At 44.9% G+C, this 15,365-nt stretch overlaps 1 protein-coding gene across 2 annotated transcripts in view; it reads left to right on the top strand.

The window, feature by feature from the left end:
* Clstn2 (calsyntenin 2) overlaps window positions 1-15,365 on the top strand; it is a 586,750-nt gene that overhangs the window by 480,179 nt on the left and 91,206 nt on the right. For both annotated transcript variants that reach the window (XM_005407778.2, XM_005407779.2), the window contains one exon: window positions 13,117-13,302. In XM_005407778.2, coding sequence (XP_005407835.1) covers window positions 13,117-13,302 — 186 coding nt within the window. The remainder of the gene's footprint in view (window positions 1-13,116; window positions 13,303-15,365) is intronic.

Below are 15,365 nucleotides of genomic sequence, written 5' to 3'. Positions count from 1 at the left end.
TAGCGCTTCTATGCTATGAACATTGTGAAGTCCCTTACCCTGGAAGGAAAGAAAGTTCTTAAATGGGCCTTGATTCTGCATTCTGGATGCAGCTCCTCTGTTCATTGTTTTCCTGGATCCACTCTCCCAACGGCCTTCCTTTTCCATCTTGACCAAATCTAAAAGAAAAACGCCCTTCGGCAGCTGAACCATTCTCAGCCTTTGTTTTCCCAAGGAAAGTTGGAGACTACAGGGCTGTTTTACATATCAGAATACTGCAGCCTGTTAAAATAATCCCACCAGTTCTGCCCACTCTCATTTTCTGGGCAAAGTTAGTCATGTGACTGAACTGAGCATCAACAGGACAGAGATGTGTACTCCTGTACTTCCTCCCAGTAGGGAGGAAGGCATCATCAGGAGCATTATTCCAGACTAACATACCCAGAAATAGCCCTCTCCATTGAGTGGCCTGGTTTTCCACATGTGCTATGCCTGTGCAATGTAAAGAAAGTAAAAGACACTCTCACAAACTCATGTGATGTCAGTTTCCAGGCTGTGAGTGGATTCCCCTTAGGCATCCTGGATAGTAAGACATGGACCCTTTCTTAACCTCTGCGTCCCGCCTGGCCTCGATTGCTGAGGCTCCTGAGTGTGCTGGTAGTTTATTGTCCAGTGTTGTCTGGATACTGCCTTCAAGTCTGCCAATTTGGGGATCAATTTGAATTCCAGATTCCAGGACCTTCCCTCAAAACTTGCCATCGGTATCTCCTGGGATAAGAAGCAAGAGGAGTGTTTAGGAATTTTCCAGATGAGTTTCCTGATGTCCCACATGACCTCACCCTGTCCCTGGAATTCGAGAGCACAATATGCAAATTGTGCAGTCTATAAATGAAGAAGAGAAAACATCCTGGGCTGGAGAAATCCCAAATAGCTTCCTGGCAGAGGAATTAGAAGAATTATGGTTGGCCGAGGGTGACTATCACAGATTAGGGGGACTAAAAGAGATAAGATCAAAGCTTTCCCTGGTGACTGGTCTAGGTGAGCAGTGACGAGGGCCATAAGACAAGAGTGGGGGGATGTTAACCTTGGGAGCCATATAAAATTTAGAAGCAAGAGCCCCTGCTGGGCCCTTGAATATATAAGGTAAAATGCTCAGTGCTCTAAAGTATTGCCTCCTGGATTTGAAAGCTTTGGAAGTAGGCTTTAGGAAATAATTTTGATAGCTTATTTTTTGTAAATCAGCGCTTCCCAAATTATCTGTAGTAAATGACCAGGGCTTTTACAATCAGTCATGGGCCAATGCTTTGTAAAACTACAAGAAAAACAAATTTCTAGAAAAATGAAATGAATAGCAAAATATGCAAGATATAACCCCAATTTTTCATTGTTAAATTCAACAAATAGAAAATTATTCTGTCCAACTGCTATTGAATTACCCAAATGCTTACTTTTAATTTCTGGGCTTGTAACCAGCAGGTAAGGGGCGAGACCCAATCTATAGACCACAGTGACCCAGGCTACAATACTACTGAAGAGCATGCCCTTGCCCTCACCCTCCATGCAGTGGGGCAGGCGTAGGTCATCTCCTCTGTTTAGACTTCTGGGGGAGCCAGCTTTATACGTTCTGACCTAGTGGCACCAGATCTCCTAGATAGCAGGGAAGATGGCCAGAGAAAAAGTCTCATTTCCAGGAGCGTTGTTTGGCAAGAAAATGCCTACAGTTTTCTGGTACTTCTAGAATCATACCGGAAGGCTGCTGATGCGCAAGACTCAGGTCTGCAGGTAAGATGGGAGGCTCTGTGCAGGTGGAGGGACCAGTAATCTCAGTGCTGATCCACGACAAAATCAAATCCCCTCTGTTATCAGGAAACTAGAGAAAACATGAGCAAGACAAAATTTAAGGACACACTTCAACTTCTTTCACTTGATACTTATGGAGACTATCTAGGCAGACTAAAAGGGTTGAAAATATGTGGATGGGATTTCCAAGGTTGGATTCACTTGTAGGAGAAATTTCAATACACACACTTACCCATCGATGTCCAAAATCCAGCTGGAGTTGTGTATCTGTCAGTGCATTACACACATACAGTGACATATGTAGACACAAGAGCACACACACGCATATACATACACACACACACACACACACACACACACACACACACACCAGCCAGGTCTGAAATCCTTCCAACTTCAATGCCTGACATTTGGTAGCTAGCTGGGAACTAGATGGATGACAGCTTGCCAAAGTGTCTGTCCTATGTATACTGTAACAAAGACTTCCTGCCTTTGGTAGCCAGAATTGGAGTGTGTGTGTGTGTGTGTGTGTGTACACACACAAATGTATGTTCTGATTTTCATAATATGATCACTCATGTGTGATCATTTAATAGATAACTACTGAGCACCCTTCAGGTGTCACATACTGCCCATTGACATACACAGTACAAGTCCTGCTCCAGAGTAGAAATGGGACAGGGACACATCAGTAAATAATTCTGGGGAGAGTGTGTGATGAATGGTCTGGGGCAACTCTTCATTAAGGTGAACCTGAGAAGGCTTCCTTTATAGCCCCCCAGAAGGTGACGGGAGGGACAGAAGGATCAGCCACAGGAAGGGCAGGAGCCAGTCTCCAGGAGGAAGGGACAGCAAGGGCAATGCGTTGAACATTTATCCCCTTCCCGCTTTTTCTTTGGTGGTTAATTATCTCTTTGTAATAGGAATTAAAAGGTAATAAAATGCTGTTGTGAAAATAAGATGTGGTAAATGAAAAGGAGCAGTAATAAAGGAAGAGAGGCGATTCCTTGTATTTGTAATTGAGTTCAGAGTTTGTATTTTGTTTATTTCTAAGTGGTGCCGGTATGTAATTGTTTTTAATTGGAAAAGAGAATGCCAAATAATTTAATGCTCAGAATGTATGTGTCTAGTGTGTGTCAGGTACAGGACTAAATCATTTGTGTTTATTATCTCGTGTAAACCCTACAAATGACTCTGAAATAAGTGTTTGCATCTATAAATTCTGAAGAAAAAGAAGTGACTTACAGAACGTGACACCAAGTAGCAAGGCTGATATCCACACCCAGGACTGACTCCAAAATCCTGGTTCCTAGCAGTACTGTACTGAAGCCTCCCTCTCAGGCAGTTAATGAATATCCCCATTCTGCAGGTGAAGAAGCTGAGGCTCATAGAGGTTAAGAAACATGGCCAAGGTTAATCAACTGGTAAGGCAGGACCAGCTACATAATTCATGAGTCCCCGTATAAATGGAAATAAGGGTATTTTGTTTTTAAATCATTAAGAACTGACAATGACAGTGACAGCAGTCCAGTAATCCAAGCATGAGGCCTTTCTGGGCATGAGCTGGTCTTGGTACCGAGACTGGATTCCCAGGCTTGCACATTGCTCAGCACCATTTGCTTCCTCTCACCAAATGTGCCACCTTACCATTGTAGACTTGGGGTGGTAGTTGATGAGAGGTGAAGAGAAAATGACTTCAGAAAAGTGAGAAATGGTCAAGGTTTGACTTGAGAGTCAGGTCAGCCTGGCACGGTGCTGGGTCTGCTACAGACTGGCTGGGGGACCTCCCACCCCTCCAGCTTCCTCTCCATAGGAAGAGGCCCCGTGCTTCCCTCACAGAGCTGTCAGCCTGGCCTCAGAGCAGCCCTCCCCTGCTCTCCTGAGAGGCTGCAAGGACGGCAGTATCTGCTTTCAGACTCCCTAGGAATCCATGAGCAGAACCAACATGTGGAAATGCAGTCAAACTTGCTCATGTTCCTTGAGCATGCCCTACATTTGAGGCACGCTGCTGAGCATCCTGTGTACTGTTTCACTTCTTCTCCACAATGGCCCCATGAGATGCACCGCTGATCTTCCCCACTGTCTTTGAAGAGAAACCTGAGGCACAGAGACGTTTGGTAACATGCCAAAGTTGCAGTAGCTGGTAAGCAAAGAAGGCACAGTACCCCAGAGACCAGCTCCTCGCTACTAGTTCCATGCGTGCTGCATCCGGGTCACCTGGGCCTACCCAGAGTGAGGTTTGCATGCTGGGGAACTCACCGCAAGGAGCCACGTGGGAAGAGGAGAGAGAAGGAAAGTCTCAGAAGTTAGCTTTTGTCACTCCCATTCACAAAGGCCTTGGGAAGTTCTTTGTTTTATACAGGCTGAAGAACCGTCTCCCTCGCCCAGGGCTCAGTCGCCTTGTAATCTGGCCCCAAAGTTCTTCTCTGGCCTCACGTCACACCAAGTACCCTGGGCCTCTCCAGCCTCAAGTATGACTATGCTTTCTGAGTCACACTCAGCCGCTGGGCTGTGCAAGCCAAGATGTAGGCTTGTACCTAAATTGCACCACTTGAACTCAAAGTTTTGCAACCACAGGTGCTGGTGAAGACATCCTGCCATTGCCCTCCACCCCTTGGAGTTTCCGTCACTCTACAGTTCTGTATGAACCCTATCCTTTATTCCCGCATTCTGACGCTTTGACATCTGGGGCCTTGCTAACCCGGGAGGGCCTGCCCTACTCAATACCAGCCAGCCCTCAGATAATAAATGAATGACTAGCTCTCTCACCTTTTTCACATGTAAATCAGCTGATTGACAGCCCTCATCCCAAACCACCTCCTTATCAGATTCTCACACTGCAGGTCTCTTTCACCTATTTATGGCTCTGTCCTGGTTCTGAGTTGAAATCCATTATCTCTCAGGCCGCATTAACCCTCTAAATTCCACCTACTTCTGCAGCCCACCTCTGCTTCCTAATGGTCCATCCCAACCTGGTTGCACTTGACAGCCAGTGAATATGGTGGTGTCCCCTACTGGGCCAGGGCATCTCCTTAGCTTCTCCCAGCAGAAAGGGGAAGATGCTGGGTACCCAAATCAAAGCTACCCATCCCTCACACCCTCACCACCCTAAATCCTGGTGCCAGCCAGCTAGGGACAGTGCCTATGCCTGGAGCCGTTGGAAATCATTGCAACTAGCCAGCCCGAGCCAGGATCTGCCTACTTACTTCCCTATAAAGCACAATAAAGCCTCCTGCTTGCAGTATCTCCCCTCCTCTGCCTCCTGACCAGCACTGTTGCTCCTCTGTATGGCCACCCATGCTGTGCCTCCTTCCCAGGGATCAGTGAGTATAACAATCTCTTTAATGGAACTCTAATCTGTTGGCTTATGATGGTTAAATAATAATAAGGCCTATATTCAACCAAATATCCAGGACACTTCCTCCAGGAAGCCTCTTTTGCATGAGCTGGTCAGAATGAATGACCCTTCCTTGCTGCTTTCTGAGTCTGTGCTTTATTTCTGCCAGCCTTAAAGCTGACTGCGTGCCTCCCACTGTTCTGACCGTGAATTCTTTCATGTTAGAAATAACCACTCAGACATCTCTGCTTCCCTTGCCCCAGCTCTACCTGGCACACAGTAGGTGCTCAGTAAGTTCATGACATCTGAAATAATAACAAAGATGATGATGGTAACAACCCTCTGTTCTTTATGTTTGTGTGCTCTTTCTCCAATTGCCAGAGCAACTCTACAAAGTAGACTTAGGTTATCTGCATTCTTCTAAAGCTCAGAGAAGTTCAGTAATTTATTCAAGACCACACAGCCCACAAACAGCAGAGCCAGAGTTTACATTGGAGTCTGTCCAGCTACAGAGTGAACATCCTTGAACTGAATTGAATTGAATTGAATTGAATTGAATTGAACTGAACTGAACTGAACTGAACTGAACTGAACTGAATTGAATTGAATTGAATTGAATTGAATTGAATTGAATTAACTGAAATGAATATCCCTTTGCATAGTTTTTTCAGAAGCAACACTCTCCATATGGTATTGATCAAGGGGTGGCAATCAAGAGTGCTCTGCAGCTATAACGTGAACACCAGGCAGAAACTCAGGTGTCTGACCATTCCAAAGCACAGTCTGGATACTTAATGCCCTCACTCAACACCTATTTATGGCTCTGTCCTGGTTCGGAGTTGAAATCCATTATCTCTCAGGCCGCATTAACCCTCTAAATTCCGCCTACTTCTGCAACCCATCTCTGCTTCCTAATCGGCGCACTACAGCTTGGTTGCACTTGATAACCACTGAAGATGGTGGTGGCCCCTGCTGGACCAAGGGATCTGCTTAGCTTCTCCCAACAGAAAGAGGAAGATGCTGGGTACCCAAATCAAAGCTACCCATCCCTTACAGAAAGGCTGGAGAGCTGTCAGATGGTTGATGCTTTCAGGACCTGATTGGAGTGTCAGCTGCCTGGACATCCCATGGTCAGGGACACGTTTCCCATCCCCAATTCCCCAGCATCCCATTACCCAGCCACTCACCTTCTGTAAATCCAGTAATTCCCTAGAAAATCTAATACTTCTTCAGCGGTTAAAAGCTGAGGTCAGGAAGAGCAGCAGGTCATGCACAGTTAAGGAATGAAGGACGTCTTTGCCATGCCTGCGTCTTTCCCTCCATCCCTGTGCTTCATTTGAGTGCAGAATGGGAGCAATGAACCCTAGTACCTTGGATTATGTGAGCCCCCAAAGCCTACACTTTCCAGAAGTCTCAGAGTAGCGTCTGTCCACCTCTAGGCAGCTAATATGAAAGTTCCGAGTAGTTAGTATTCTCCCGATAAGAAAACATATGTTCCCCCAATTTAGCAGGAGTTATAATAAAATCATCATGTTTCTAAATTCTTAATTCACAAAGAAGGAGCTTAAATCCCAATGGTGTTCCAGTGTTAGCTTTTTCAGGAATACTTACAGGGCAATTTAGGCCTGATTATTAAAACAGCAGGTGATCTGTTTTCTTTCTGTTCACTTAAGAAAAAAATTGAACCATGATTCATAAACTACTCTATTTATAAATTGTGCAGATTTTCTTTCTAAGCAGAGTAGCTTAAAGAAGTTGGGGAAGCTTGTGAAGCAAGGAATGGGATTTATTTTATTTACTTATTTATTGCAGTACTCACAATTGAATCCAAGTCCTTTGCACTGAGCTACATTCTAGCCTATTTTATTTTATTCAGTTTTGAGACAGGGTCTTGCTAAGTCACTAAATTGAAAAGCTGGCCTCAAATTTGTGATTCTTCTGTCTCAGCCTTCTAGAGTACTGGAATTACAGTCATGTGCCACTGGGCCCATCTAGAATGTTCCTTAACATAGTGTATCAGTCAGTGCTTACTAGAGAAACAAATGTGTACAAGATACACAAATACATAAGAATTTACAAGATTGGCTTACAGTGGCCACCCACAGAGTCAGGTGCGGAAGAGTGCGAAAGGTCTGTCTGTGCACTGTCAATCCTAAGGGATCGATCCAGTGGAAGGCCTGGAGCCTGTGTTCTGTATCTGGGACACTGTAGGGTCCCACGCGAAGGCTGATAGGTCTGTGCTGGAAGGCTGAGCGTGGTGCTGGAAGCTGAAGAATCTGCGCTGAAAGCCGGGAGATGACATCCGATGTGAAGGTGAAGACTAGAGCTCTTCTGAAGAAACATAAACAGTCCTTCCTTGTTTCCCTTTTATATCATTCTGCCAAATCCTCCCTAAGATGGGTCTTCCACACCCAGAATTATACTAAGCCCATTTAGTTGGGTGTTTCTTACCCAAGCTGACACAATCAATCAGCCATCACAGGTGGCTTCCTCAGGAGGTCTCTCTGTTAGGTCCTTAGCCTGCATTACTTCCTTTAAGGCTCATGACCAGACTAGGGACAGATGAAATTATCTCGAATCTCCAGGTGAGGTAATGGAGGCTAAGAGATGAGAATGGCTTTGACAAGTTTGCAAAGCTGCATTTGGGGGAACTGAGATTCAACTCGCGATCACTGGAGTCTGAGCTGTCCAAGCAAAGCACCAGCCCCCGCAAACTGCGCTCAAGGCCACGCAGTGGTGAGATAGCCCACACTCCTGATCACCTTTCAACGTCAGGATTATCCTTTTTATCCTTTTTTTATTTTAAAGAGAATAGTAAAAAAAAGAACAATAGCAAAATATAAACAAAACAAAGCAAGAACATTAAAAATGATATGGGGTTTCAAACCAAATCATAGAAATTAATCTGAGCAACGGATATGAAGATAACAGTATGCAATATAACAATCATTGGTGAATTCTTACCCTCTTGTCAAGTGAAACTCTGTATTGTCTCTAATGTTTTTGAAATGATGATTTTCTTATTCTCCCTAATGGTTTGATCAATCTTCCATTCTTACATCAGGTAATCTGAGCAACTTCATTGATAATAACAACATGTAATATAAGAATTATCCTTTTTCAAAAGCCAGTGTGAATTAAATACAGTGATCCCTCACCTGTCATGAGAGTTATGTTCCAAAGACCCCTGCAATAGGTGAAAATCCACGAAGTAGCAGCGTTATATTTTTTTTTTAAAGCCTTATGAACCCTTCCCATACTCCTATAAACCTTTCCTACTCTCTTATTAACCTTTCCCACACTCTTACAAACAGTTCCTATGCTCTTAAACACTTTCTATACTCTTAAACCTATGTAATTTTAACAACATATAAAATTCTACACAGGTACTCAATGCAAAGTAGACAAGGAGAGATGCTGAACATCTGGGCACAGTGCGGGAGAGTAAATAGACCTGTGCTATGGTCACTGAGCCAATCAGCACCCAGGATACAGAACACAGTGCTGTGATTGGCTGCCTTCCATTCCATCAGCCAATAGTGTGTCATGTACAATCTCACAATGGCAAACTTGCACAAGGGTTTTAGCATACTGCCTTTGGTATTCGTCCACTGATGAAATACATGCTGTATTGTATTTTGATTTAATATTCTTTTAATATGTTTGACAACATTTTTAATATTTTTATATTGTTTTAAATTTTTTAGGCAAACATAATAAAAATCATAAGTATTTTGTAAATATCTATATACCACAAAATCCCATGATATAGCAAAAATGCTGTGATACAGAATTAGATATATATTTTTTTTAAAAACCCATGATACAGTGAAGCCGCAATAAGTGAGTCATGATATAGCAAGGGACGACTGTTCTCAAAGTGAATCTGTGTGAATTGTAGTTGTTCTCAGTTTTGAAAAATCCTTGGGCTGATGGAGGAGATTTTGTAAAAGACTTGTGTGGTCTTAGGCTATGGTTTTGTATTTGTGCAACTAGGATAATAACACCCCCTCACTGTGTCCCTGGGAGGATTAAATGAAAGAGTACATGTTAAGTGCTTGGTACATTGTAGGTGCTTAATATTTGTTATTTCCTGAAAGTAGTATTATTTATTAAGTGATAATTTAAAAATAACATCTATTGAACATGTTCTTTGTGTTTGGTGCTGAAATGACCATGCATTTCACCTCCTCTCCCCAAAATTCTGGGTGGTAGGCATAAATCTTACAAAAGAGGAAACTCCAGGAGGCTAAATAATTTGCCACCTCTTTCACAGTGAGTGCTAAGACTGGGATTTTTATCCTGGTCTGCTGAGTTTCAAGGTCATACCTTTGATTGCCCTGCTTTCTTACCTTACTGAAAAGGAAGAGAAATAGACATTTCATGTGCCACCGGCTGCATTAGGTGGTTTGCCTTTTGTTCTCTTAATCTCCACCCAAATGCCTTCTGGAAAAGTGGAAGATGTTTGTGTGTATCCCTTACTCTCTCAAGGACATTGTGCTCAGAAAGCTTCATTGATTTTTTTTTTTTTTTTTTACTATATAATGGCAATTTTGCCAGTACCATATAACCCTCAGAAACAAGCCTCAAGGGATCACCAAAGCAACTGGCAGCTGCGATGTTCCTAACGCTCTTCCAAACCTTATTTGTCCCTGAAGGTAAAAAGGGCCCTGCCCCGCAATCCCACGTGGCTCAAGGCTAGAAACTTCCAGGATTGTGCTTTCTCTGGCTTTCTGGCCAAGACTTACTCACTGGTTGCTGGTTCATTTGCACTCCTCTTGAAAGAGATTTGAGATGGAATTTCTCATCAGAAGTACCTACCAAAATATAGACTCAGAGGAGATGATTACAGCATCTATGGAACAAAGAAAGGCAATACCAGGGGTGTCTTGGATTTCTCCAGGGACAAGACCTCCCTCCCCTGTGGTCTTAGCAAAAGTAAGGGCTGGTTCTGTAGGGCTCACACTGAGGCTCCCACTTACTAATCTGCAACACTATGGAAAGGGAATGTCCTAAGACAGAATGGGAGGGGAGGAGAATAAGCCTCCTTGATGCTATATCGCCTGTTATTGGGAAGCAGGACACCATATTCCGTTTTGGACCAGTTGCCTTGTTGAGAACAAAGATAACCAAACATGTTGTGTGCTGCTATGAGGGCAGATGGTTCTCTAAACTGAAGGTGGCAAACAGGCCTTGATTCTATCTCCAGCTCAAGAAGGGCTGCTGGGGAGCGGTCAGGGTCAGGTGGCTGGGGCTCCTCAGACCCACCTGCAAGTTTCTTCTGCATTCTGATCATACAGAGGGTTCACAAACACTCAGCACAAGGAGTTCACAGTTACAGAGGGGGCAGGAAAGTGAACGGGTATTTTCACTGATAGGTTATAGGATTTAGTCACATTCTTCTACTACAAGCCAGTGAGCATCTACTCTCTGCCAGGGACCATGCAGCAGGATGGAGATTGACAGTCACCCTAAGGCTTGGGGCTAACGCTCCTGTCTAATGGTGCCAATGCTGCGAGGGCTCAGAGGAGTACATTTACCCAGACTGGAGAAATTCTGCGTGAAGGAGGTGGCAAGAGGGAAGGTGAGAGAAAGGGAACTCCATGTAGAAGGAACAGCATGATTGAATGCACACAGGCATGAGTAACTTGTACCTAGGATGCTACACACCTGGCTGGGTGTGGACAACTTCTTGAGGCCCAGGGACTTTCAGATACACATGACAAGAAGCTCTTTTTGCTTCAGTGGTTTGTCCTGAAGGTTTAACTTGGGGCCATTCTCTCATCCTGCAGGAGGTGGTAGGCTAGTCCTGTCTCGGCTTCTGGCAGCTGTGATCAGGTGTTTTCTCCCTTATGTGCAGTCACACTCATCTGTACGTTGTTCCAGTGTATGTTCCCTGGGGATGAACCTCACAACCATGATGCACAAACTATATGTGTGTACTCACGCATAGTCTTATAAAAACCCTAAAGTGCAGCCATTGGACAAGGGGGTCAGATTTAAACCCAGATTATGAATTTACCTGGTACATGGCAGGGTTGCAGCACAGGGAACCATTGCCCCCTTCCTTACCATGGCATGGCATTGATCAGGCACCTGCTATGTACCAGGAAGACCCTGTCATATTCCATCTTCACATAGCAAACCTGTAAGATCAGTGCTATGGTCGTTATTCTACTCTGGTGGCACTTGAGGCTTGGAGACCTTCAGCAACCTGCCTGAGAACTTCCTGCCCTCCCAGGGGCAAACCAAGATCATTGCTGTCTGTGTTTCTGTGAGGCTTCCTAAGCCGTTCATCCTTGGCATTCAGACTTCACTACAGATATGGACCCTGCATCTGAAGCAGCCCCCATCTGTCACCTTCTGCTGCACTTACTCTCCTGTAATAGGACAACACTGGCCTAGTCACTGCCCATCTCTCTCCCTTGGTTCCTGACCTGCTCACTGCTGTATCCTTGGTGTTCCAAGCAAAACCTGGCATATAGAATCTCCAAGTAAGTGGTTGTGCTGGCTCTTCCGTAGGCCAGCCTTCCCCATTGTACATGATGGCAGCCAGTGCCTCTCTGGGGAGTATGCACAGCCTCCTGGTGGCTGCAGACTGACACTAAGTCCCACAAATACAAGACTTGGTGAGTTTCTCATGGGTGAGAACAGGCAATCTGACACATTTTCAATTCTACGGCAAAAGGATGCTAATGGCAGGGTTGTATGTGACAAACACCTGGGATTTATAAACTGATTGTACTCATAATCATATACCTTGATGACTCCATTCATTCTTGCACTCTCAAGTCTGGCTGAGGACAGATACACGGCCTCTCAGACGTGTATCCTTGCAGAGCATGAGGTACTCATGTTGTCAGCAAGGACGTGTTCCCAGTCTCTGAGCATTGCCTTGAATGGTTCTGACTTTCAATCCTGTTGTTGCGTATCAAATCCATTCCTTTGCACACACACTGTTTGTGTTTATTTTTGTTTATGGTGCTGTTCGTGTGTGGTGCCATTTCCAGTATGCCTTTGTTTCTCTCCTATGATTTCTTGCCTTGCAATTAATTCTCCCCAGAAAAACAATGACAAGATCATCAGCCCTACTTCAGCAAGTCAAAGCCCTGAGTGTTTGAGCACCCTGCTTTGTGATCTTATCTGGTCCTTGGATGACCAAGCTCACTTCTGTTTTAAAATAAGACATGATGGGGCTGGGGATTTATCTCAGCGGCAAAGCACCTGCCTGGCAAGCGCAAGGTCATGAGTTCAACTCCCGGTACTGGAAAAAAAAAAAAAAAAAAAGACATGACATGTTCCTGAAAACCATCATGGAAGGCAAAATGGAGGAAATGGGGGAGAGGTAGAACACTCAAAAATGTCACCACTGATGTATTATTAAAAGGGAAAAAGATGGGCAGCAATTTTATGCACTCCTTGTAGTAAGTATGGCACCTGACCTTGAGCAGACTTGTTGTTTGCTGGTGGAAATGGACCTATCCACACTGTAGTCACAACTTTCCATCTGTGCCTGAGAATCTCCCTCCCCTACTTCACAGCAGCACACCAGCTGCAACCCTGCCAGGTCCGCTTCCATCAGCAAATGTCAGACCACTTCAAGGTCAAGCGCCGTATTCACTGTAGCAGTTGTGTAAAACTGAGCTAACTTTTCTTTTTCTCCCTTTTGGTAATGCTTTTGGGTGTTGCAGTTCATTCTATTTCTTCCACAGCACTGGTGAACTAAGAAGCTGGTAAACATCTGAGATGTGTGCTTTTGTGTGGTGTATATTCCTAAGGGGCTCTGTTCAGCTGGGTGCAGCTTTCTGATTTGCCTACTCTATCTCAGGGGTGAAATCTTTTACCAGCAAATTCAAAATTTCCATAATCCTCAAACTATTTCTTAACGTGTTTGTTGAGACAAATAATTTATTGGAACACATTCACATTTTCAGAACAGGTGTTCTGGTAGGATTCTGACCACATCTGGTTTACTTTTCATTTTCTCCTTGTTTATTCAGACTGGACCAAGAGGATTGAGTACCAGCCTGGCTCGGGGAGTATGCCCTTGTTCCCCAGCATCCACCTGGAGACGTGCGATGGAGCTGTGTCCTCTCTCCAGGTCACCACGGAGCTGCAAACCAATTACATCGGGAAGGGCTGTGACCGGGAGACATACTCTGAGAGATCCCTCCAGAAATTATGTGGTATGTTTTCCCTGTTGGGATTTATTGGGTTAATTGTTGCTAAATGATATATACCAATATGGCATCTCTTACTATACTAGGAAACAGGCCTCCCCACCTGCATCAATGTATGCAGCTCCTGGGTGGTTGTTTACTTACAGTAAGGGTCAGACAGCCTAGCTTTTGGCATTAGGGCTGATTCAGACTCTTTGCCAGCCATACGGGCTTGGTCAAGTGAAGGATGAAATCTCTGTTCTACACTAGCAAATCAGGAATTAAGAAGCACAGCATGTTTAAAAGCACCTGGCACGGAACCAAAGACAAGTAGCCTCCCTTTTGCTCTGCTGTAGAGAACCACCTGACCAGGGCCAGTATGAAGAGTGCTGGCAGGTATTTCGGGAAGGGGGTTAGTCTCATGCCACATGGCCAGGTACATAATTGCCAAGGCCCACTGCAGAAAAAAAGGGGGGCTCTTGTTCAATAATTATTAAGAATTTGGCAACAGCAAAGCATTAAACCAAGTGCCTACACAACCCTGTGCAGCTGCTTAGGTCACATGCTGATGAAGCAGGGTCTGGCTGTTCAGAGCAGAAAGGGGCATGGGAGGGGGGATGGGAGGGTAAAGATACTCGCATGGGGGCGAGGAGCTTGTTGCAGGCCAGGAATTAGGAAACCGAGCTGATGGAGAATGCTATGGAAGCTGAGTGTGGGGAAAGCCTAGCTTTATTTAGCACCCATTGTGAGTGTCTCTGTGTGAGCTTCTTAACTGACTTCCCCTGTCCTCACTGTGGGCAGGATGTTATTTGTTTAATTTTAGAGAGAGAAACTTTGGAACCCAGAGTATGAAATAACCTGTTCAAGTTGACACCGAAAATGACAGAGCCGGGGTTCGTAGGGCAGTCTTTAGCTCAGCATCTGCACAGGCCAGCCAGGCCCAGGAGCTAGCACACAATTCTCCAGTGAGTCTGTGGGAGGAGAGGATATGCATCCTGTGAGGTGGTGATGGCCCCACTGACTGGGTGCACCGACTGTCGATGACCCTCTTCATCCCACACTTGTATACAGCTCTTTGCTCCTTAATCTCCTCAAGAATAAGCAGGGATTCATATTTAACTCTTAAACCGTGCCGTGGGAGCTTAGGACAGGGCTTACTCCTACACTGGTGTTGTATGTGGGGATAACTGTACCCTTTCACGGGAAAGGGAGGCTCCTGCATGCATAATGTTGCCTCCTATCTCCAGAAAGATCCCCACCCCTGTTATCTTGGGAGTAGTTTCCCCTCACAAACACCCTTTCACCCACACTGCTTTTGCACAAATAATCATGTAAAGTTTTTAAAGCCAAAATACACCCTGCTTGAGTGTCACCAGATTCCTTCCATTCGCTATGTCGCCATGCTGGCAGGGAAGGCCTGTGGCCATGCATACGCCCCAGGAGCAAGGCGGCTGCCGAGAGAGAGCACCACCACTTCAGAAGTACAAAAACCACCTTGCAAAAATGGATGTAAGGGAACTGCAGCGCTCTGAAAACTCCCTTCGGGCCTCTCCTTCCTTCTGCACACACAGAAGCCATCTAAGATGATATCTTACTTTGAATGAATATCCCATTTCCTTCCCCATTGTAGCACCTGAATTATAAGTCAACCCAACCCCATGCCACTGTGGGTTAGAGTCATTTTCTAAACTCCTCCAGGTTAGAAGGAGATGATGGAATCAGCTTGTTAAAGATCAGATGGGCCCAAGGGCACAGGCTTGCGAGGCAATTGTGAATGTTGCTGGGGAGAGATGCGAGATTCAGAGGGTAAGAAGGATGCTCTTAGGGAAGATGCTTCTGAGCAAAACTGTGTGTGGTGTTTCAACAGAGCATACTCCATCTGGGCTGCCAGCCTGTCCTTGAAGGAAAGCAGACTAACTCAGCTGGGAAGGTGAAGCTTAATCTGGTGCTGGAAGCTGCCCATTGAATGAAAAAAAAAAAATCTGACAATCTTCCTAGTAACACAGCTCACCACATTTCTGCAAACTCTGTCCCAGTAACCCTGGTAGCCAGACCAGTCTAGCCTCATATCAGAAGCATGATTTTTGATT

The sequence above is a fragment of the Chinchilla lanigera genome, unplaced genomic scaffold (genome assembly GCF_000276665.1).
Source record: "Chinchilla lanigera isolate Chin_1 unplaced genomic scaffold, ChiLan1.0 scaffold00107, whole genome shotgun sequence".
Classification (NCBI taxonomy): Eukaryota; Metazoa; Chordata; class Mammalia; order Rodentia; family Chinchillidae; genus Chinchilla; species Chinchilla lanigera.
Note: the sequence above shows the minus strand (reverse complement) of the source record. Positions and strands in the feature narration are given on the sequence as shown.